Source organism: Phyllostomus discolor, chromosome 2, assembly GCF_004126475.2.
Source record: "Phyllostomus discolor isolate MPI-MPIP mPhyDis1 chromosome 2, mPhyDis1.pri.v3, whole genome shotgun sequence".
Classification (NCBI taxonomy): domain Eukaryota; kingdom Metazoa; phylum Chordata; class Mammalia; order Chiroptera; family Phyllostomidae; genus Phyllostomus; species Phyllostomus discolor.
The window spans coordinates 186,081,372-186,105,233 of NC_040904.2; the positions used below are offsets into that span (position 1 = coordinate 186,081,372).

At 36.6% G+C, this 23,862-nt stretch overlaps 1 protein-coding gene across 1 annotated transcript in view; it reads right to left on the reverse strand.

Annotated features, from left to right (window-relative positions):
* The window catches only part of PIK3C2G (phosphatidylinositol-4-phosphate 3-kinase catalytic subunit type 2 gamma), a 263,031-nt gene that overhangs the window by 125,818 nt on the left and 113,351 nt on the right, over positions 1-23,862 (reverse strand). The window contains exons 18-19 of the mRNA XM_036019298.1: positions 23,558-23,651; positions 19,727-19,821 (exon numbers count right to left, since the gene is read on the reverse strand). Coding sequence (XP_035875191.1) covers positions 19,727-19,821; positions 23,558-23,651 — 189 coding nt within the window. The remainder of the gene's footprint in view (positions 1-19,726; positions 19,822-23,557; positions 23,652-23,862) is intronic.

Genomic DNA, 23,862 nt, shown 5'->3' on the forward strand with positions numbered 1-23,862 from the left:
ACACCCAAACAGAACTGATTCACTCTAGGTTTCTAAGGCCAACTTCTTTTTTAAAATACCATTACTTAAGGGGCCAACTTTACACTTAAGAGGCAGCCGATTTCCAAATATCATCTCAACCATTCACTAATGTCAGTTCTTCACTTCACAATTCCACAGTTTACAATTTGTTAATAGAAGTAATTCTGGGGAAGGTAATAATGTAAATAAGTGTACAGCAAGCATAAAGGTCTGAGACTGGAGTTTTGACCAACATTCACACAAGAGAGGAAAGCGCTGAATACCTAGTAAAACGGGTGGGAGGGAAGTTGAACAAAGTAAAGAACAGAGTCAAGAGGCTGCAGAAGAAAGAGCCTTTATGATCTTCACAGATTTGCCCATTGCCAGCTCTGAGGCTATTAATAAAATCATTTAGGCTGAGTGCAAGGGGATATGAGGTAGAAAAACATTAAGTCTCTTTGGGTTTAGTTTTCTCATTTGTACAATGAGACAGGTCATGAAGACATATAAGGTCTCTTCCATTTCTCACATCCTGTGCTTCTGTGAAACCATGAACATAAAAACTATCTTAATTGCCTTGGTTTGCACCAGAGAATAAAAACTGCTAAAGTACCTGTGCTCATTAAATTCCATTCAAATTATGAACATCTGCATCAGAAACATAACCAACACATAATCACCAGAGCAATCCACTGGTGATTAATTAGGGAGCATTCTTCCCCTCGTGTAAACATTTGACAGGGGTCCTCCAGGTTGCCTGTGCCAAGTCTATCTGTGAGAGGAAAAACCTGGATTAAAGCATTTAACAGGATAGATTTCTTTATGGGAGAGGAGTGGCTAACCATTTCATTTTGCAGCATTTTATTCAACTGTAGACCTATAATTGCACAAGGGATATATGCTTTGGTTTCTTGCTACCTTATATTAAATCTCCTTTTGATATATTATTAAAATTGATATGCTCTACTATCAGTGTGCTGGAAAATTATGTGGTGAAAGAAACTATTCTGTATGTTATAAACTTTTGGTATGTGAGGTATACCATAACAATGAATAGAAAAAGAAAATCTGATGACTCAAAGAATGATGGAAATCAGATCACAGCAATCAATGCTGCTGATGGTGACTATTAATAATAAGTGAACTGAGTCAAAATCAAGTATGTCTTCATCAATTACTGAAATTTTCTTATGCTTTATAGAAAAGCTGTATTTTTAAACTCAGCTGATAAAGGCTGTAGTGTTCTTGCACAAGCAATGATACCATGCAAAAATCATGCTATTTAAATAAATTATGGAATTTGTTTTTTTAAAAAAAGCTGTTTCTAAACCACTGAAAACAAAGAACTCTGGATAATTTAGTTTTATTAATAGTAAGGAGAATAGATTACATTGTTGATAAGCAAATCGGTCTTTAGAAAGCAGCCAGTATTATCTGTGGAAATGAGATCAATTTAATCAGTGAGGAGAAATTCCTGAGCCAGAAATTCAACTTGCATAAAAACTGACATTATTTGGAATAAAATCAGAGGGTCCACATTCAAAACTTCCTCTTTCATAGACTTTGTCCTAAAGATTTTAGATTTTCTCACAGGTTAAAAAAATTCAGCTATCTCATTCAGCTTTCCCATGGGCACTGGTCCAGACTCCAGAATCATCAGTGCCTTCTGGCTTATCCTCTGTCAGAGATCTACAAAAACAGGCCTGGACTAAGATAGTCAAGATAATGCAGACAGAGAGAATGATAGGGAAAAGGACTACACATTTGATTTCACTCTAGTTTATCCTAATATCAGCTCTAATACGCATGTAATATTATTAAGGGGAAACCGTATTTTCCTACTGTGGTATTCTGGTGTGCTATTATCTTTTGCAAAAAAAAAGTTTTAATGTGAGTAGTACTATTATAGTAGGTGGTTAGTTAAATATTAACAAAAGAGAAGGGAGCCAGACATCTGATTAAGCCAGAATAACTAGGAAAAAAGTTTCCCAGTCCCTTGGGGCATCTAAGTAGGCAGGAAAGATGCTTTTCAGTCACCTCACGGAGCAAACAGGGAGGGAAATTCCTCTCAGTGAGTATATGCTCAATAGAAGCCAAGATGTGACCGTTAAGGCACAGGATTAACCAGGAATGTCTGGGCCGAGATCTGATTGGAAAAGAGCACAAGCTCCAGAGAAATCCAGCAAAGAGGCTGGAAACGGGGAGGGCACTAGCACAGTCCAGGAGAAAGACAGGAAAGAGATTGAGCAGTTTTAAAGAAAGCCTGCTCCTTTGAAAATCCAAGGAAGTATACAGAAGTTGAACAAAGGCCTATCTCAGTGGCAGCCATGTGGGGCTGGAGTGCAGTGCCAATTGTGGCCTGGGTTTCATTCATCCATGATGGTAGTCATGCAGATGGAGAAATGAGGCACAGAGAAGTTATGAAACTTACCTAAGGTCACACAGCTAAGACTTATAATGCCACTTGGGAGCAGAGACTGAGCTGGACTACTGGAGGCTCGGGTGCTGGGGGTGATGGCACCGCAGCTCTGGGCCTGGTGGGCACCAGTGCAGGTGTGTTGCCTAGGAAGCTGGCTGGACTTCTGCAGTGAGCTGGAGCTGCACCACCTGGTTGTGGATGAGGTATCAGGCATAGTGTACCTGGGGACATGAACCAATCTATCAGCTGAATGCTGGCCAAGTGCCTCGCTGAGTATGTGCCCTGCATGCTCTTCTCTGGGCACATACTTTTTGCCTTCCTTTCTCCTAAACTCTAAGGATCCCGACAAAACTTGCAAGCAGGGGAGCAAGGAGCAGGGGACTCTCTGATTGCCTTTGTCCATGCAGCTGCTATTGCAACCTTCCCTTTCCATCTCTGAGGCATAATATCTCTTTTCACTCTAATAAATCTTGCCAGTACTGCTTAAAATCTTCCTATGTGGATGTCCCTGAAATTCCTGTCCCACAACACTTGCAAAAGAAGCTTCGGTAACAGAATCTCTGTGTCGCCAATATCCTATAGACCATCTATAAAAATTAATATTAGGATTAAATCTGTTTAGCCTTTTCTAAGGATTAGCTAATAAGATTACACAGGGAAGAAATAAATGTAACTCTGGTAAGTTAAGTAGTGCACCTCATTCCCCCTATTATGTCTGTGTCCAGTGAATATTTTCAGAACCAGTGAATATGTTACCTACACGGTGAAAGGGATTTGTAGATGTTATTAAGGATTTTGAGATGGAGAGTTCATCTTGAATCACCTGGGGGGACCCCATGTAAGCACAGGATCCTTAAAAGAAGGAGGTTGAGGGTCAGAGTGGAGAGAAGGAAATACAAGGATGGAAGAGGAGGTAAGAGTGATGTCTTTGCAAGAAGAGGGCCAAGAGTTAAGGAGTGTGAGCAGCCTTTAGAAGCTCAAGTATTTAACTAAGTAGATTCTCTCTGAGAGACACCAGAAGGCACGCAGCCCTGCTAATCCCTTGATTTTAGCACCAAAGGATCCATCCTCTGACTTTTGAGATCCAGAACTAAGTTGGCGGTATCTTTTATAGGAGCAATAATAATCTAATACACTTACTGGTAGACCTTCTTAAGATATGGAATTCTTTGTAACATTAGTTATACCAAGATCCTCTTTAAATAAGTACTTAATAAGTAATTTAAGAATTAAGAAACACTAAAGAAAAATTAAACCAAACCTCATCAAACCTCAGCTGTAATTCAATTAAACCAAGAGTTAGACATTATTATCAAACCTAGTCAGGTGGCAAGTGTGGGTGAGGGTAGCAGGAACAGGCACTATTATGCACTACTAGTGAGAGCATAACTCCCTACAACCACAATAAAGGGCAATTTTGTTTTTTGCAATACAGGTCTAAAGAAGTGAAAACATTCACATTCTCTATTCCAGCAATTTCAGTCTTAGAAATAGTCCAAAGAAATAACTAAGGACATAAGTAAGTATTTAACCGTGAGGAGGTTCATCTCAATGTGAATACAATAGGAAGATACTGGAAACTATCTGAATGTCCAATAATAGGGGGCTAGCTAATTATGTCATAGTAAATTATAATAATTTGCTAACTTAATAAAATTAATTAGCAGTAGAATACTGGTCAATCGTAAAAATGCCATTACCAAAGTGTATTTACTTTTTGTAAAGATGGTCAAGGTGGGTTGTAGTTTTTAATTAAAGCTATGATCCCATTTTGCATTATATATGTATGTATATTTGTGTTATATATATATATGTATATATGTATACACATGTAAGTGTACACAGATTACACATATACATACACATAAATGCACATTCTTGAAGACTGTTCACGAGCAAGGTATACTAATGGCTAACATATATCACATCTGAATTGCGGGATCAATTCTAAGCATTCTACGTACACTCAGTCATTTCATCCTCACACCAAAGCTGTAGAGTGAGAACTATTAATAATCTCTATTTTATATAGCTGAGGAAATCAAGGCCCAGGAAGCTTAGTTTTTAGAAAGTGATGTAAACAGCGAGTGGAAGATCGGGGACTCCACCCTGGTAGTCAGTAAGTAGCATCTGCATGTCTAGACTCCGGGCAATCACTGCCTCTCCCAGATGTGGTTAGCCTTGAATGGCGAGATTAGTGACTTTTAAAAATATATTTTTGTTGGCCTGTATTTTTTAATTTTGATATAACAACAACAAAAATAATAGCTAAGATTAAGATATACTGAGTTACATATTATATAGTAACTTGTTCTAGATATGTTGCTTTATATGCATGATCTAAATTAATCCTAATTAACATCTCCAGGGGTAATATTTTTATTTATCTTATTTTGTATATTAAGTAACTGAGTCTCCATGAGGTTCAGAAACATTTTCATAATTATACAACTACTTAGTTTAAGATTCAAGTTCACATTTACCTGACCAGGGTCACTGTTCTTAACAACTATGTAATGCTGCCTGAATAAATATAACAGTGTAGAAAAAAGTCTTAAAATAAAAGAAACCCTCCTTTTCCGGCCTTACGTTCAAAGAGCCTGAAAATAGTGTTTAATGTAGCATAATAACAGTGATTTTCTATACACCATAGAGTCAGTTATATTGAGCATACTTCATTAAAGAGTTCGATTCAGAAACAGGTTAATCACTGAACACATTAGATGGAAATCTTAATGTAACTAATTTGTTTCCAATGTAGAATCCAAGTAGTGAGATTTGAATGTAACTAAATAACAGTAAGGGAGTAAAGCTGTCTACACATTCATGAGAATCAATAACTAATTGTTAGAAATGAATGTTTCACTTTTCCCCAACATTTCCTTGAGGATTCTGTTGTAGTGGAGTATGGAAATATCTCTTGTTCTAATTAACACAATATGCCTAGAGAGCTCTTGGTTCAGGTCAACATTTCTTTCACTCCTTAAAGCAGGTCATATATTAAAATGTTCAGTCTGACTCTTGGAAACTAAAGGCAATCGGAAGATCTAGCTAGCCTATTCCTAAAATTTCCCCATCCTATCTCTCTTAAAACTAACCCAGGTTATGAGAGATAATACAAAAGAAGTCATAAAAGAATAGGAGGGGCTGGTCAATTAAATTTAAGATGCTTAAATCTCATCTTTTAAAATGAATTGTCAGCATTAAAAAGGAAAGAAGATTGTAAAGAACTAAATGGCATAGTTTTATTTTTTAATATTTACCTCCCTATAAAAAAGCCATATTGCATATTTAGATTCTAGTAAAATAGTGCTAAGTTTCTGATTTGGCTGTACTTATTATAAAATGATTAACTCTAGCTGTATGTGCAGAATCTGCTTTATCACTGCTCATGTTGATTCTGTCCAGTGAGTTCAAGAATTAGAAGTTAACACGGCCGCGTGTACCACTAGATTTGTTCCAATGAAAAGAGAGTCTAGAATAAAAGAGGTGCCTTTTTACTTAAAAAAATATCAGTGCATGTGATTTTTATTTTATAGAGAATAAAAAGGTTTGGAATTAACATATAGAGATGATTACATTACAAAGAAGGAGAGTTTGGGAATGTATGTATGCTTGCTGGAAAATGGCAGCATGAAGTCCTGGGGTAGCTTTGGGAATAGTGTGAGCACACATCTTCCAGAACCGATGGAATTGTTTAGACAGGTGGAAAGAGGCCTTGTAACAGAACTGGGGCCAGTGCTGGTAGCAATGGAAAAGGGGCTATATTTTTAGTAGTCTACATAAGAGTATAATTTCCTGGTGGCCATAAAAAAGAACTGTTAAATTATTTTTCTGTACTGAAAGGATGATACAGGAATACACTATGCACATTTATTTCATCATCATAAACAAAAGTAATTTAGAAAGAGATGTAACATATAACTTTGCAGAGTCAAACAAAATCATCTAACCATTTTCTGCTGACATTAATCTTATATTTACATTTATTTAATAATTAAATATGTACAAACCACAAAGTACAATATAATATGCATATCTTCATCCTATTTGTACAAGCTGCCCACTCATCATTGGTTGAAAATGAATCACACAGGCCAAAAAACATATAAAAATTCTACATCATTAAACATGGCAAGTATTTAATTGAACTGTCCAAAGTCTGCATTTTGCAATAAAAGCAACACAGATGAAGTTTTGTGTTATAATCAGCTTTCCCTTGTAACTACAGTAACTGCACACAAATGAAATAGAAAACTGAGTTATAAAGAAAGTAACAAAAGTTTCCATTCAACCTTTTCAAAGAATGATCTTTTGATGGACAAAGATAGAGAAAAATAGGGCCTGAAAATAAAGGACTTAGTCACTAACTGATACAAAACAAAAAGAACTGTGAATCCTCACAGTCTAGGAGGAAAAAAGCCACCGGAGAACACAGGAGCAGCACAAATCAGGAACTGTTCAGTAATTCCCCAGTGAACATAGAGTGTCTCAATACAGAAAATTATATTTTATGAGCCAGTAAGTGGCTGCCTGGCAAGGTCTCCGCACAAAACACTTCTTGTAAAATCACTAGATAGTCTTTCATTTTCAATCAGGGTTTTAAGAAAGAGCATGGTTAGGTCAGTATGAAGCACCTCACTCTGTGGACTTAGTGTTAACACCTGATTCTTCCTCAGAAACTTTTATTCCAGAGCATCATATTTTTCTGTAAGTCATTTAACTTAATTTCTCACAATTCCAGAGAGCTAGGGAGTCTATTTAAAAAAAAAAAGAACAAAAATGATTTTTAGAATATCAATGGCCAACTCTATATTTTGGTGTAATATGACTTTCCTGCTTGCCTGTTGTTCCAACTACAGTAATCAAGATCAGTTAACCTATAGGCAGTACAAGTGTATGTGGTATGATTACTTTTTAAATTCATTCAATGGGTATTCGTTGAGTACCAATTACATGTACTATGTGCAATGTTCTGTGTTAAGGATGGATGCTTAAGATAGGATTTCACAGTCTAGAAAGGGAACATGGGATTTTATCTATACCAAATCTTCCCTTTATGCATGAACAAATAACATGATTTTATTCATATATCAAGACATTCAGGGAAGATGAACAGCTTAGGAATAAACTCTGAATATTCTAAACCAATTGGGTAGGTCAATTCACCTGATTGCTACTTGATCAGGTAATTGGTTCAGGATGACATGACTCAATTCTGGCAAATATGCCAGATAAATATGAAGTGAACTCTGATATGAGTCTAATAAGGAAAAACAGGGGGATTTTTCCTTACTGGGGAAAATTCTTACTGGGGAAGATTTATCCCCTTTCTTTTGTGGGATAGTGTCATGTGGACATGATACCAACTGTGGCAGTCTTCCTGTAACCATGATGTGAGCTGGACCACAGACAAGTCAACACCCTGAGGATGACAGAGTAGGAAGATCCAAAGACACTGGGTTTATGACAAAATCAGTGAACTGCTCCAATAATAAACTCTGGAACCACTTAACTAAAAAACTTCTTGTAATGTAAGACAGTTAATTTTCCATATCATTTAAACCAGTTGAATGAGAAGTTTTGGTTACTTGTAGCCCAAAGTATCTTAGAGAAAAGAGAAATGGTGGAGTAAACAGCAGCATGCAACATGCTAAGAAAAGTGTACTGGCAGTGTGTACAGGGCTGAGGCCAGAGACATCTTCAAAGAGGACAGCACGTGAGCTGAGTCCTAACAGGTTCTGTGTAAACAGTGGGACAAATGCGTTTCAAGCACAGGGAAGTGCCATGTGCAGAGTCATCAGGGAATAAATCTTCTGAAAATTTGATGTAACTACTTGAGGACAAAAAAGCCTATGTGTGGATGTAGAAAGCCATATAAAATGATAGGCAGAGTGGAGATCATGAAAATCTACTGTAAGCTTATATTAAGGGAGAATAGATTTTTATCTCATAATCTAATAATTCTAAACCCTGTCACTAGGAAAGTGTTGACTAGAATTATGGAATATGCTAATCAGCTGAGTTATCCTACTTTATGAGTTAGGGATCAAGTTGTATCAAATATGATTATTCTGAGAGCAGTGTGGGGGCTGTATGGGCTGGAGACAGGTAAGAAGAAAAGCAAAGGAAAACAATTAGAAGCCTGTTCCAACAGTTCAAGTAGGTGATACTGAAGGCTTGAGCTGAGGTGCTAGCTGTGGACATAGGAGAAAGGGGACATACTCAAGTCATATTTGTGAGAAACATTGGTCAGGTCCTAAACATTGACTGAATGAGGAAGGTTATTGGGTAAGAATAGCCTTCCCAGGTATTCTGGGTTGAGTGTTGTGGTAGTGGCTGTGAACCAGGACACTGCATATAAAAAAAGGCAGTTTGAGAATGGTGGAGGAAAAGATTGACAAAGAGAGGGTAGGAATATTTGATTCCATTTTGGACTCAGCTGAGATACCAGTCACCTGCCATATCGCTGTGACTATAGACATCTTAATAATCAGCCCTCTAGGCAAAATGGTTATAAAATATACCCATAGGTTAAAACTCTCGGAAATACTTATAAAATTGTTGGACAAAAGACATTTTTAAGTGATGCCTATCAAAACAATGCTTCTTAATTAAGTGGTTAGATAAAAATTTTTTTTGTCTGTGGAGACCAATTTTAGTTTTTAAAAAGAAAGGCTATTCATATACATAAAGGTGAGTACTGGTTTTACTTCCATGCCCTCTATCTTGTCCACTTGAAAGACAAATTTCTTGAGTCATCAGTGTTTTGCTTCTGTATTTAGATATGCACCTGGTCCACTTCATATACTCCCCTTGCCGTTAGATGGGGCCTTGTGACTGACTTCTGACCTATGAACTATTTGAAAGGTAGTCTGTGCTCTCAACTCAAGCCAATTAAAGTGGTTATCATCAAAAAGGCACTAGATAACAAATGCTGGCATGCATGTGGAGAAAAGGAAACCCTTGTGCACAAAAGTTGGAATTGGAAATTAGTGCAGCCACTTTGGAAAACCGTATGAAGGATCCTCAAAAAATAAATAAAACTACTGTAAGATCTAGCAATTCCACTTCTGAACATATGTCCCAAGGAAACAAAAATGAAATTGAAAAAGTATCTGTACCCACATGTTCATAACAGCATTATTCACAATAGTCAAGACATGGCAACAATCTAAGTGTTCAATGATAGATGAATGAATAAAAAGTTGTTCAATGGAATATTATTCAACTATATAAAATGACAACATGGATGAACTTTGTAGGCATTATGCTAAGTGAAACAAGTCAGAGAAAACCCAATATTGTATGACCTCATTTATATGTGGAATCTAAAGTAAAACCAAATTTATAGAGCAAGAGATCAGACTTGTAGTGAGAGAAGATGTGGGGGACAAAAGGAAGTAGAGGAAGGTGACCAAAAGGTACAAATTTCCAGTTATAAGATAAATAAGCATATACTTTGTTCTTGGATAGAAAGAATTAATATCATTAAAATGTTTATACTACCCAAAGCAACCTGTAGATTCAATGCAATTCTTATTAAAATACCAATGGTATATCTCACAGAAGTAGAACGAATATTCCAAAAATTTACATGGAACCACAAAAGACCCCAAATAGCCACAGCAATCTTGGAAAGAAGAACAGAGTTCAAAGTGTAATGCTACCTGACATTAGACTATATTACAAAGCCATAGTAATAAAACAGTATGGTGCTGACATAAAAATAGCTATAAATATAAATGGAATAAAATAGCCTAGAAATAAATCCATGCCTATATGGTCAATTCATATTTGACAAAGGAGACTAGAACATACACTAGAGTAAAGAGAGTTTATTCAATAAATACTGTTGGGAAAATTGGACAGATACATACAAAAAAAATTAAACTACTCCACCTACTTATCCATACACAAGAACAAACTCAAAATCAATTAAAGACTTAAATGTAAGTTGGGAAACCATAAAAATCCTAGAAGAAATTATAAACAGTAAAATCTCAGATATTTCTCATAGCAATGTGTGTGTATATCTATCTATCTATCTATCTATCTATATAAATAATTTTTTCTGTTGGGCAAAAGAGACAAAAGAAAACAAACAATTAGAACTACATCAAACTAAAAAAGTTTTTCCACAGCAAAAGAAACCATCAACAAAATGAAAATACAACTGAATGGGAGAACACATTTACCAATGATAAATCCTATAAGGGGCCAATTTCCAAAATTTATAAAGAACTCATACAACTCAATAACTAAAACACTAACAATCCAATTAATAAATGGGCAAAAATCCTGAACAGACATTTATCCAAAGATCACGAAGAGATGGCCAATAGACATATGAAAAGATGCTCAATGTCACTAATCACCAGAGAAATGGAAATTAAAACCACTATTGTATAAGATGTCACCTCACACCTGTCAGAATGGTCATCACAGTAAATCCACAGATGTGTAGTGGTGGTGAGCATGTGGAGGAAAGGGACCCCTTGTGCACTGTTGGTGGGAATGCAGATTGGTGCAGTCACTGTGGAAAACAGTATGGTATCTCCTCCACAAATTAAAAATAGAACTGCCTCATGACCCAGTGATTTCCACATCTGGGAATATATCCGATGAAACCTGAAACACTAACTTGAAAGGATATATGCACTCCTATGTACTTTGCTGCATTAGTTATAATAGCCAAGATTTGGAAGAAGCCTAAGTGCCCATCAGTAGATGAATGGATAAAAAGCTGTGGTACATGTACACAATGAGATACTACTCATCTGTAAGAAAGAAAGAAATATTACCTTTTGTGACAGCATGTATGTACCTGAAGAGTATTATGTATGCTAAGTGCAATAAGCCAGTCAGAGAAAGACAAATACCATATGATTTCACTTAAATATGCAATCTACAGAACAAAATAAACTAGTAATCAGAATACAAACAGACTCATAGATACTGGGAACAACAGACTAGCAGCTGTCAGAGGGGAGGTGGGCTGGGGGCTGTCTGAAAAAGGTGCAGGGATTAAGAAAAAAATAGATAGACACAGACAACAGTTTGGTGACTGCCAGAGGGAAAGGGGGTGAGGGGAGGTGGAAGAGGTCAAAGCGGGGATAAATGGTGGTGGAAAGAGACTTGACTTTGGGTGGTGAGTGCACAGTGCACATGCAGATAATGTGTTATAGAGCCGTACAATAAAAACTGTATGGTTTTATTATCCATATTATTTACCTCAATAAATTCAATGAAAAAGATAAATAAGTATTAGGAATGTAATATACAACATGATGACTATAGTTAACACTTCTGTGTGATACATAGGAAAATCATTAAGAGCGTACCAGTAAATCCTAAGAGATCTCATTACAAGAATGTTTTTCTTTTCTTTATTTTTTCTTTTTATTGTATCTATATAAGATGATATATGTTTAGTGAATCTATTGTGGTAATCATTTCTCAATATATGTAAATCAAACCATCATGCTGAATGTGTTAAACTTACATAGTGATGTAATGTATGTCAATTATTTCTAAATAAAACTGAGGAAAAAAGACAAGGAAAAAGAAGTGGTGTGTGCTACTTCTAGACATGGAACCTAAAACACTTGACATGATGCTCTGCTTCTCTCTTTCTAGTTCTCTCTCTCTCTCTTTTAAATCTAGGCTCAAGGGATGCATGCGAAAACTTCAGATTTGGTGGGTAACTGGGCTGTGAGATGGAAGCCTGCCGTGTGCCATCAGTGTGCTGGCAGGAGCCGGCCCTCTGACACCAATCCAGATCTCTCCCCTGCTCTTCAGGCTCCCATATCCAATTGCTTACTGGATACTTCTTCTTAGTAAGAAACTAAAGGCTGGTTTTGCTTGCATTTTATTATTGTCAGGTTCTGGTCTGGACTGTAGGAATTATCTTCTAACTCATTTAACTTGATGAAATGTGCTGACTTGAATATCATTATCATATTGCTAGTTGCTTAATTAATGTTTTTGAAAAAACTGAGAAAGTCCTGGATTCACATAATATGTATTAAAAATAAGTACAAACTGAATCTACTAAGTAAATTACTCAGTAATTGCTTTCTTATCACTAATGGTATAATACTAAAAAGAAGAGCAAATTAATGCTTTAAGTATGAATCAGGTACTACAACAAAAAGATGTAGGGGAAAATCTATGGTTTCCTTCAAAACTCCTTCAAATGTATAGGGCTGTTTTTTAGCTTATTGCACATACCTATTAATTAATATGATGATTGACCATATCATGACCATATGACGATTGATCAATTGTGGGTCACACCAATATGCCTAATGGTAAACATTTTTTAGCTATTAGATATAAAGATCTCAACTGGGGATATTGCTTTTTTTTTGTTTTTTTTTTTTTTAAGTTGAATGTGTTTATAATTATTGATATAAAAAACAACATTTGATGAATTCAGGTTGTATTTCTTAGAAGTGGATGTTGAATTGGAAAGAGATCTGAATTGGGTGTGAGATGTCATGAAAAAAGCTTTTAATCTCCACCCTTTAACCAGCTAGATGACTGCCATTGGATGAATCACTTGCTGAAATCTTTTTCTGCAGGAGGGAAATGCATTACAGCAGATGATTTCTAAGGTCCCATTTGATTATTTCCCAATCCTGTAACTCTAAGTATATATGTTAGTGTATTCATTTTGGAAGCCAAATTAAAATGTTATTAGAAGACAAAGATGATTTCTCAAAGGATGCCTTTTTTGGATTGTATTTTGTTGTTGTTGTTGTTGTTGGCTAGAACAAAGCTGTAGTCTTGACTGAGAAGCAATGAAAAGTAAGCACTGTAATGCTACTTTTCAAGGCCTTACCCTAAATATCTAGCATAAACTATAGCAGAGGAGACTGATAAAATAGGGAAACCAGATTACTATCTAAGAAAGTGGTGATGTAATTGTATATAGTTTTTATCATTAAAAATTTGCTAGAGAGTGGATTAAAAAGTTCAGTTCCCCAAAGCCAGATCTGGTCTAATTGTCTCCCCTCCCCTCCCGTCCCCTTCTCTCCTCTCCCCTCCCCTCCCCTCCCTCTCTTTTTTCCTTCTTTCCTTCCTTGTAAGGTTTCAGGTGTGTTGCTAACTTTTCTTTTCCAAGTTTGAACATTAGAGGTCAATACATATATACAAAACGTTTATTTTTGTAACTTTTTACTTTTTAATACAATAGAAAAATTTGAAGAAAAAAATAATTTAAACTAGAAATAAATTAGGTGGAGCTCTCTCTGTTCTTGGCTTTTGCATGGATTTGTAGTGAAACTGTGTATCAGATTCCATTTTCGTATGTATTTAATAGGAGTACTAAGACTTAAATGATATTGCCAAATTACTTTAAAAATTATGTTCTTTTTAAAAACTCTTTTTATTAAGGAAACTTTCTAAAACCTTGGCCACATAAACTAGGAATAAAACAGATAAAAACAACTGTTTCCCATATTATGTCTTAACTAGAAAATTGTGCTAACGGTTTTCACAAACTATTATGTAAAATGTGCACTTTCTTATAAATATCCATCATTTTTTTTTAGGTTACATGAGGTGGAAGGCAGCTACTGTTAGTTTAGTGAGTTGCTTATTGTAGGATTTTACCCGGCGCATACTCTTCTGAGGACAAGAAGGTGAAAGATGATTATATCAGATCAATGTTAAATGACAGCAAGACATATCTTTCCCTTACAAAAAGTGAAGCAATAATTTATTATCTATTACTCTAAAGGTAAAGAGGTGAATTATTACCAATGTACTGATTCTAGAAGGTAAAGGATTGAGACTTTAAAGCCTCTTATTGATTCAGTATCACGTGTGCTCCATTACACCAGACATAACTCCCTGAAGCACAGCTCTTCCCTCTTCAGGGAGTGCTTCAGACCTCGGAACACAGAGCGCGCTTACCTCCTTTGTGCATTCATTTGTGTGCCTTTATCAGCATTTACCTCTGACAGAATGGGGGCACACATTAAGGCTTTTTTATCTATTATATTTGATAGCCTCTCTGCCCAGAAGTTGCATTTGGAAGAGACCATAGGCACAGCTGCAAAGTGGACAGAATCTGGTGTCAGTTTCTTCCATCTACTTTGTCCCCGCCTGAGAGCGAGCAGTTGCTTTCTTGCAGCCTGGATGCTAATGTGCGGTTAGCCTGTGAGCTTATGGAGGCAAGGACCATTCTCTTTAACCTTAGTAGTTCCACAGTGTCTAGCATCTCAATGTTGATCACAAAAATGAACAAATGGTAAACTAATTCATCATAAGTAGTATGTTCCCAATAGTTTCCCATATTAGAAAAGAACTTCTGGGAGGGAACAAGACATGACTCACTGATGAGAGAATTTCAGGCACTAGGTGAAATATATTTAAAAGAAGGTGTGAGAGGGACATGATGCAAAATTTCCACATTATTTTGTTTTATTTCGAGTAGTTCCTGATTTGAGAAACTGCCCCAGAATTTTAGGAAAAAAAGAGAGTTTAAGGTAGGTTGTTTAGAAAATGGACAGATTTTGCATCATCTTAATTTTAAGGTTACCATATAAAAGGTAGATAATATGGTGCTGAATACCACGTGCCACTTTGGAAAGGCCTCCAGATACCAGAGACACCATTGGCTTAATTCACTCTGTGGTTCTCCCAACTGGTGCATCAGATACTGCTGGGTCAACTTGTTCTTCAGGCTCCTTACTCCTGACTCAGGTTAGTCCCTAGTTTCTGCTTTCCTTCATCGTCCGATCCAGTTTTGATTTCACGAGTGATACTCATTGCCTAATACCTTATTGGGCCAATCTCCAGAACTTGCTTTAGCCGTGCCAACTCCGGTTTTGCATCAAGCCAGATTGACTGCTCAAGCAGCCCTCTTCTGCCCCCTTCTGTCATAATTCTGCACGTGCACAGCTTGAGCTGACTAAGTCCTATTCATTCACTCAATTGCAATTTATCGACTTTGTCAAGTGCAATACTGTACTAGATGTTTCTGATACATCAGTTAATAAAACACAAAAAATTGCTTTACTTATCGTTTCCAAGTAAGATCTTCATCTCTAGTTGTCCCCACACTTTGAAGGAAGCACCTTCAGAGTTTTGCAGCGCAGGTCTTAGGTAATAATTTATAAAGGAGACATGCTATAAAATGGCTCCCTACCATACAGATTTTGATTTAAATTGTCTCTCTCTTGGAGCTCATTCAACTGGACTTAGTATCAGGAGTATGAAGGACTGTAATATTGTTGTTCCATTTATGATACATCTTATAGCATATGATGCTCCAATTTTTAAAATTGTATATTTAAATTCCTTATTCTCAATAAAAAATGCTTATCTTAGGTTAGGTTGCCTAGAAGAGACTATAAGAGAGAAATGTAGGTTTATGTGATTTACTGGAGGAGTTCTCTTCAGCAAATATCCTGTGAAGGAGTAGAGTGAGCATTACGAGGGAGGGGGTGGAGTAAACAAGGACAAGGTCAAGTCTAGCCTTGATCTGTCCATGGGGAGGCTCCGAAATACAATTTGTGCCTTGGGGATTTCCCATCTCCTACTCCAGGTGACTATCTCAGCAGAGAACAACTCTCCAGAGACGAGGCAGTTGTCAAATAGGGGTCAGTATGTCAGCTTCGAGAGGGGGAGCACCAAGCAGGTGAAGGGGGCCTGGCTGGGCGCCTCTGGGAAGGCATCATGTGGGATTCCCAGCATGTGAAAATAGTGATGGCCTAAAGGAATTTCTATGGGTTCATGACTTTGAAAACTTTTTAAAAATGTCTCCTAAATTCCAGACACTGGTGGAATTAGTATGCTGAATAGTATGGCGTGATTGCTATCGCTAGCTGATTTATGGACTAAGAGTGGAAGTAGACAAAGAAGTAGAAGTGTTAAGGTCACGTGACGTGACATCTGGCAGAGTCACATAGAGTGCATTCTGAGATACAACATGGGAGCAGTAATCAACCCAGATGGTGGCTGTGGAGAGAGGGTCAGGGAAAGCTTCCTGCATGATGGGACATCACAGCCAATCTAGTCAGGGACACGCATAAAGTCTCTTTCTTACTACATTATTTCCTGTGATAAACAACAGCAAACTGTTGGTTTAAACAACAGAAAATTATCCCCACAGTTCTGGAGATGAGAAGTCTGAAATCAAGATAGGGCTGTGTTCCTTCTATAAGCTTTAGGGGAGAATCCTTCTTTGCCTCAGCTCTGGTGGCTCTAGACATTCTTGAGCTTCTGATGCATCACTCCAAACATCGCCTCCATCTGCACATGGCCCTTTTGGTGTGGGTGTTTTCTCCTCTATATCTCTTAGAAAGAAACTTGTCCATGGATTTAGGACCCACCCTGATGATCTAGATTAATCTAATCTCAGGATCTTTAATTTAATTGTATCTTCAAAGACCCTTTTTTCCAACTAAGGTCATATTTACAAGTTCTTAGAATTGGATGTGGATATCTTCTTTTAAGAGAGGGGGAGCCATTAAGTCCAAAATCTCACTATCAGTTAAACTGATTCCTATCCAAAATGGGAAAGGACATTGAGTTTAAGCTTCTGTAATTGTTATAGGATGGGGGAGGGGCATCCACGTGCAAACCCCAAATGTTAATGGTTCTTGATTATAGCCACCTTGTAGAATGAAAACTGGGATTGAGGGTTTTTAAACCTGCCAAATCCAAAGCTTATTATTAGTTCTCTTTCCAGGAAAAATAGGGGTCATTCATCCTACATTCACCCTTTCAGTGGAGGAGACCTGAGGTAACTCCAGGTCAATTTCCCTTCTCAGGCAGACCACACCACGGTGATGCCAAGCAGTCAAGATCATTTTCTGTCTAAGCCTGTTCATTCATAATTCAATACCATAGTGAGACAACCTTGTGATCAGTGGCAGTGGAGGTAGTGGATGTGGGGAGAGCTATTTAGGAGGCACAGAATGATGGGGCTTGGTAAATAATCAGGCATGTTGGTGGGAAACAGGGAAGGTCCAGAGAAGAACCCAAGGCATGGGCAAGATGTTGAATTTAGTGTTGAATACGCTGAATCTGAGGAAGCTGTAGCTTATTCACATGAAAAAAAAATCAGTAAACTGATGGCTGGTGGATATTCACCTTCTTAAGTTATTATTAGAGGGCATTGCTTTTTTTAAATTAAAGAAAGATACACTGAGAATTTTTTTAAGTGTGTCATGCGGGGTCTCAAGTGCATCTTTAAAGTTTTAACTCAACTTTCTTATTCCCTAAACATAATGCTAGGTGCCAGATATTTACATATAAAATTTTATTTCATTCTTAAGATTTGCCTGACTCTTAAGTTTTTAAAAAAGTAGTTACTTTAAAATTTCCCTCTGTTTTCCTTTTCCTTTTCCATATTCTTCCCAATTAAGCATTCAAGAACAAGCAGTCCATTTATAATTTATATTCTTTCCTATTCCTTCCATCTTATTCACTCTCTTGTTAAATCAGTGAGAGGAGAAATAGGCTTCATTATTGGTCTTTCTCTGTTTCATAAGGGTGAGAATTATACATAGAAAGACTTTCCTCCCAGCTTCCTTGGAAACTGACATAATCGTGTTTATTGTGAACTTGCAGGGACAGCACCAATTTACGACTTGGTTTGCACTCATTGTTGCCTTTGAAATGACTCGGCTTTTCACACCACTGTAGCAGCTGAGGAACTCACTAAAGTGGCACTAATATAACAATCAATGTATTAGAGTAAGTCCTTAAAATTTTATTCTATTTTTAAGATGGCTAAATATATTTTATATGCCTTCATATTATATTTCAATTCAAACATTTAAATGAAGACTGCCATCTGTTCATGCTACTTTTTAATATGCTTTTATTTTAATGAACACAGGTTTAAAACAGTGAAGAGTTTTAAGGGAAGTAAACATGGAGTTTAGTGGAGTTCAAACCTTAATATGGTAACAGAACATCACCCAGTGTTTTCAAACAACTTCCCTTAGCACCATAGTGGCTGATCGAAAAACTGAAGGGAATGAGGCTTCATTCAGGGCTTGATAAGAGAGTCTATTCAGTGAAGGACCCACTGCTAGTCAATGAATCTGATGCCTCATTGTACTGACACAAGAGAGAAAATTGTTTTGCTTTTCATATTTGGCATTTAACATGAAAATGGACATCAAAGCAAACACACTGCCCGACAATTCCTGATATCTCTACTTTGCTATAAAATGCCTGAGTCATTTTAAGGGGAAAAGTGATGTAAACACGAGTCCTTTTTTTTGAACCAGAAAATAATATTGACTTTCTTTGTTTTCTATTAATTAAAGTTCTTACTACCAATTGAATCCAGTACATGATGCCTGTTATACATCTGTGAAGGCAAAAGATACCCAAGTTTATCCCTAGGTCATTAAAACATAATTGTTAAACTTTCTCTATGGAATTGAAGCTACAAAGTTAGTAATGAAAGAATGGTGGAAAGAACAGCATCCAAAGACCATCATGTTCAACAAGATCAAGGGTAAATGATGTTGGAAGAAATTCTGATATCTCTGAAATAACTCTATTTCTCCAAAAATAATCTCAGTTATGCTTGGGGAAAAGTTTAGGCCCTTAGGAATTTTTAATAGAAAGAGTATGTGTTGACTTTTAGATTCCACTGTTTATAACTAATGTTATATAGATATAACTTTTAAAACACGTTATCCCTTATTTTCAATGACTCTGGTTATATTTTATTTGCCTTTTTCTTTTGTTGATTATGTTCCAGTTAAAGGGTTTTCAGGAACTACTATAAAGGACACATGGACAAAACCAAGAGGGAGGGTGGAAGCAAGGGAGGGAGGTGGGTTTGGAGGGAAGAAAATACAGATAACTATAATTGAATAACTATAAAATAATTTTAAAAAAGAAAACAAATAGAATTGTATTGTACCTATCTTCTTTTGCAGCTTGATTTTTTTAAAAATTAAGAATAAGCCTTCTTTTATCAATAAATCTTTCCATTTGCATAAAAAAGTTACCCCAAAACATCCACAGTCTTATAAACATGTTTTATATTGAAATAATCAATAAGCAGATATGACCACAAATAGCCTTTGTGATTTAAAGCTACAGAGAAAATATCATCAAGATTTAAAATTCATAATGGATTTAAAAAGCAACAATGGTACAAAAGGAAGATTTTGAGGATGACAGTTAAATTATACACATAAATAAAGAAAACCTTGACAAAAACTCAAATTTGGCTGAATTTTAAGGGGAGGTTTATATCAATTTTAAGGTAAAGGAATCTCTGCTTCTAAAAGGTGCACCCTATCCTATTTTAGTTAACCTTACCAGTAAAGCCGGTGGGCAATCTGGATGCTTTGCAATGAGCGGTGTAATAGAAGTTGCACTAGAGGACTTTCAAGGTTCCATTCAAACTTGATAGCCTGAAGTAAGAGATAAAATTACTTTACTCTTTTTTTCTCAGTAATAAAATTATAGCAGAACACAGAAGGACTTAAGAGACTTGAGAAAAGACCAGGGAAAATGTCATAAGCATTTTATCAAAATGTTAACACCATAATATATTTAACATTTATTTGTTGGTGTGTAACTGATAAGGCATGCACAAATCACACCATTTGGGTTTGTGCAGTCTTGTTTCTTTTCCTCACGTGTGCCTCAGTATCACAGGATAATAACTAAGAGCAGATGGCTGGTGGAATCCAGCCATACCTAAGCGGAGAGTCCTGGCACAAAAATATAATACGAACAGTGTTCTGGATATAAAAATGGCATTATTAAGCAGTAGATATTTCTACCTCTTTGGAGATGTAATTAATGCATACACAACGCCTTAGCTAAAATCACCAACTGGTATATTAGTATTAACCTGCAGAGCTTGAAGCTTTTTTATGCGTTGGAAAGCTGATCGTTGCCACTCTAACCCACACATCCCCAATTTCTTTCCCTCATCTCCACTGTGATCAACTCTCTCAAGGTTTTCTAGGTCACCCAACTTGGTGGAAAACATGGGCAGCAATGGCAGCTCCCAATATCCTTAGCGACGTAATTCAGACCTCCACCTGCCCTGTGCAAGGGCTTCAGCACCAGCAGTCAGTGCCTGGACCCCGTCATCATCCCAGGAATCTGAGGATGTGTAACACTGAAATCTGGGTTCTCTTAACAAAAATGCTCATTCCTGGAAGCACTTTATCTGCCCTTCCATTAGCCAGATAAGGTCAAGTTAAAGTTCATCATCACCAAGCCATTATTATATAAAATGTTAAAGAGATATATCTAAGCAAAAGAAAATAAAAAATATGAACAGTAAAATGACAACAAAGTCACAACTATCAACAAACGAACCTAAAAAAAGAAAAGAAAAACAACATAAACAAAAGCTAAGCAAACATTTAGAAAGGAACAGAATCAGGGAAATGGACATCACATGGAGGGTTTTCAGTGGGGAGGGGGAGGGGAGGAATGGGGAAAAGGTACAGGGAAGAAGAAGCATAATTGGTAGGCATTAAATAGATGGGGAGAAGTCAAAAATGGTATAGAAAACAGAGAACTCAAAGAACTTATATGTACAACCCATGGACATGAACTAAGGTGGGGGTGCTGGAGGGTTGGGGGTGCAGGGTGGAGGGGGAATAAAGGGAAAAAAGGGAAAACTGTAATAGCATAATCAATAAAATATACTTAAAATTGCTCATTCCTGCTTGAGAGGCAAAGCTTCTATCTTTAGCTGCTCAATAAGCCATTTAAGTCTTTCTCTCTCTCTCTCTCTCTCTCTCACACACACACACACACACACACACTACAGACAACAGAAAAAGTTGCCACATCATTCATTCACATACACACCTGAAGTAACACCTCAATACGCTAACCATCCTCAAGGATAAGAAAGTTTATGAATTCCTAAGATGTGAGGGTGCTAAAGATGATTTCAGCACATTTGCATAAACGCTTACCACTGTCTGAATGTATAACAACCATAATGTATGATTAGACTGCAGGTGTGACCTTCTCTCGCTTACTTGCTAATACTGGGCTGATTGGCTTGTGTTAATATCCTAGCAGCATATCGTATCAGAATATGAACAGAAGAGGTATCTCTAAATTTATTTCCTTGCTTCCATTTTTAGCTTTCTCTTTAGGTCTTCCTATTATTTTTTCTTGAACCCAATAATTTCTTGTTAATATTGAATTGCCTTCCTTGCTTCCAAAACCCCTGCATGACTCTGTCTATGGGTGGAATTTCTCCCTAAATCCTGCCTCATCACTTAAGTGCAGACTCATCACCTCAAATACAGACATGGTAATGAACCTACCTACATAGCTAGGACCTGTGCTTTGTAGTAACCTCTGAGTCTGTGTTTTGACTCCTAGCTATGAACAATGCCTTCTGTTTTCATCATGGTCATAGATTTTTTTATTGCTTTAATATAGCCTGCATAGTTCTAACAAGGTAACACATGAAATAATGTGCTTTCAGAAAATGATCAACAGGGTAGGATTTTTTTTTTTTTTTTTGGTCTGGGGAAGTTTTAAAGTCATGTTAGAGCACAGAAGTTTAAGAACAACTCTACAACAAATGTTTTCAAAATTCTTCTTCCCAGTTTTTATTTATTTTATAGTCACATATACTTTTTTCCATCTCAAAACATTTTATAATATTCCTTTTAAATAATTAGGGAATAGCTGCAAAATGACCCAATTTTTTTCTGTGTTTTTGCTATGCTGGATTCTGTGTACACCCTGTCTTAAGAATTTGAATTTGCAGGTACATGGCTCTCAGTGATATTCCTGGTGCCAAGTGTGTTCATTCGGATTGGCGCTTTCAATGGGTTTAATCTGCAATTTTGTGAAAACTTACTTTTTTGAGTTGTGTTAGTTATAAGATGTTGCCCACACTAGGGAGTTATAAGATGACTGGTATTTGTACAAGTCAAATTAATCTTTATTTTCACTACAGTACCCTGGCCAGGCTAGGGAAGTCACAACTGTAAGTACTGATATAAATAACTATATGGTACAGCTGTTTCAAAACAAGCCCTCCCTGTAGTTTTCAGAGGGCTGCATATTCAGTTTGCAAAATGTGGTTTTTCAGTCTAGAAATAAAGGCTTTCCTCATCAGGTGCAGAGTTTCCCACCTTAAATGTTCAAAGACTGAGGCACCTGGCATTTATTTATGTATTTTAAAAATCATTTGTAGTTGTTGTTCTAGTACGGTTGTCCCAGTTTTTCCTTCTTTGCCCTCCTCCACCCATCCCACCCCCCACTCCCACAGTCAACCCCCACACTGCCGTCTGTGTCCGTGGGGCATTCATTCATGTTCCTTGACTAGGCCTTTCCCCTTTTTCCACCATTATCCCCCTCCCGACTCTCCTCTGGTCATTTTCAGTCTGTTCCATGGTGCGCTTGGCATTCAAATAGCTTGTAACTACAACCTGGCCTTTAAGATAAGAAAACACCGGAGTTAAAAGAAAAACTTAAAAAAAAAAACCCATAAAGATCACTATTATAGACATATTCAGCACTAAGTAGAAAAACATATCATTTGTAGTTTGGATATTCAGTCATTTACATGGTCATTTGTAATTTGTATCCCAAAACATTCAGACTAAATCCATCTTAGCTCATAGGTAAATTTATATTATTTCCAAAAATTGTTCCAACATTGTGGGTTTAATTCTGTCACTACAATATACGCTCTGCTGGCAGAATTTAGGAACTAGCTTATAATGCTACTTTTATAAAATTTATAATCAATTTAGAAGACTTTCAGAGAAAGACATGAAACATAAATCATGAGGTGCTAGACAGCAAAAGGCTAATTTTTATATAACCCTTATTAGGTTAATTTTTAACTGTTTTACATAGATATAAACATTTCATCACAAGTATTTATATTTTGTTCTAGTTCTAATTAATAAGTGAAGTTGCTTTTTAAAAAATTTTCTTTTTGTCTTTTATATGCTTTTTTTGTAACGGTACCAGTTTTGGCCAGAGAATGTCTGCATTACCCGTGTTGACATATGAGCTATAATTCACCCTCTTGGCCAGCCAAGCTGCAATATCACTTTAAGTAGTCTATTGTTGATTCATCGAAAACTTTTAAAGAGAAATATTAGTGATAATCCAGGAATTCCTTGGCAGCTCTGCTGTTCTTACCTGAACCAGCTGCGGGAGATAGTCCAGCAGGTCATCATTCAAGAGGCTGTCTAATTGCTGAACTGCCACTTTCCGAATTTCTTGATCTGGAAAGCTAATACAAAGTAAATATATCCATTAAGCAGCTAATGATATGGAATAATCCATGAGAGATGTTAGGAAAACAGAGAATGAATTCCATCCTCAGTGTATACAATAATAATCCCACAATCAATTAAGATGATCATTAGTAACAAATAGTTATTATTTTTCTGTATTCTATAATCTCATGTGAATTTCAGTAGAAAGTCTTTTTGACTAGATTT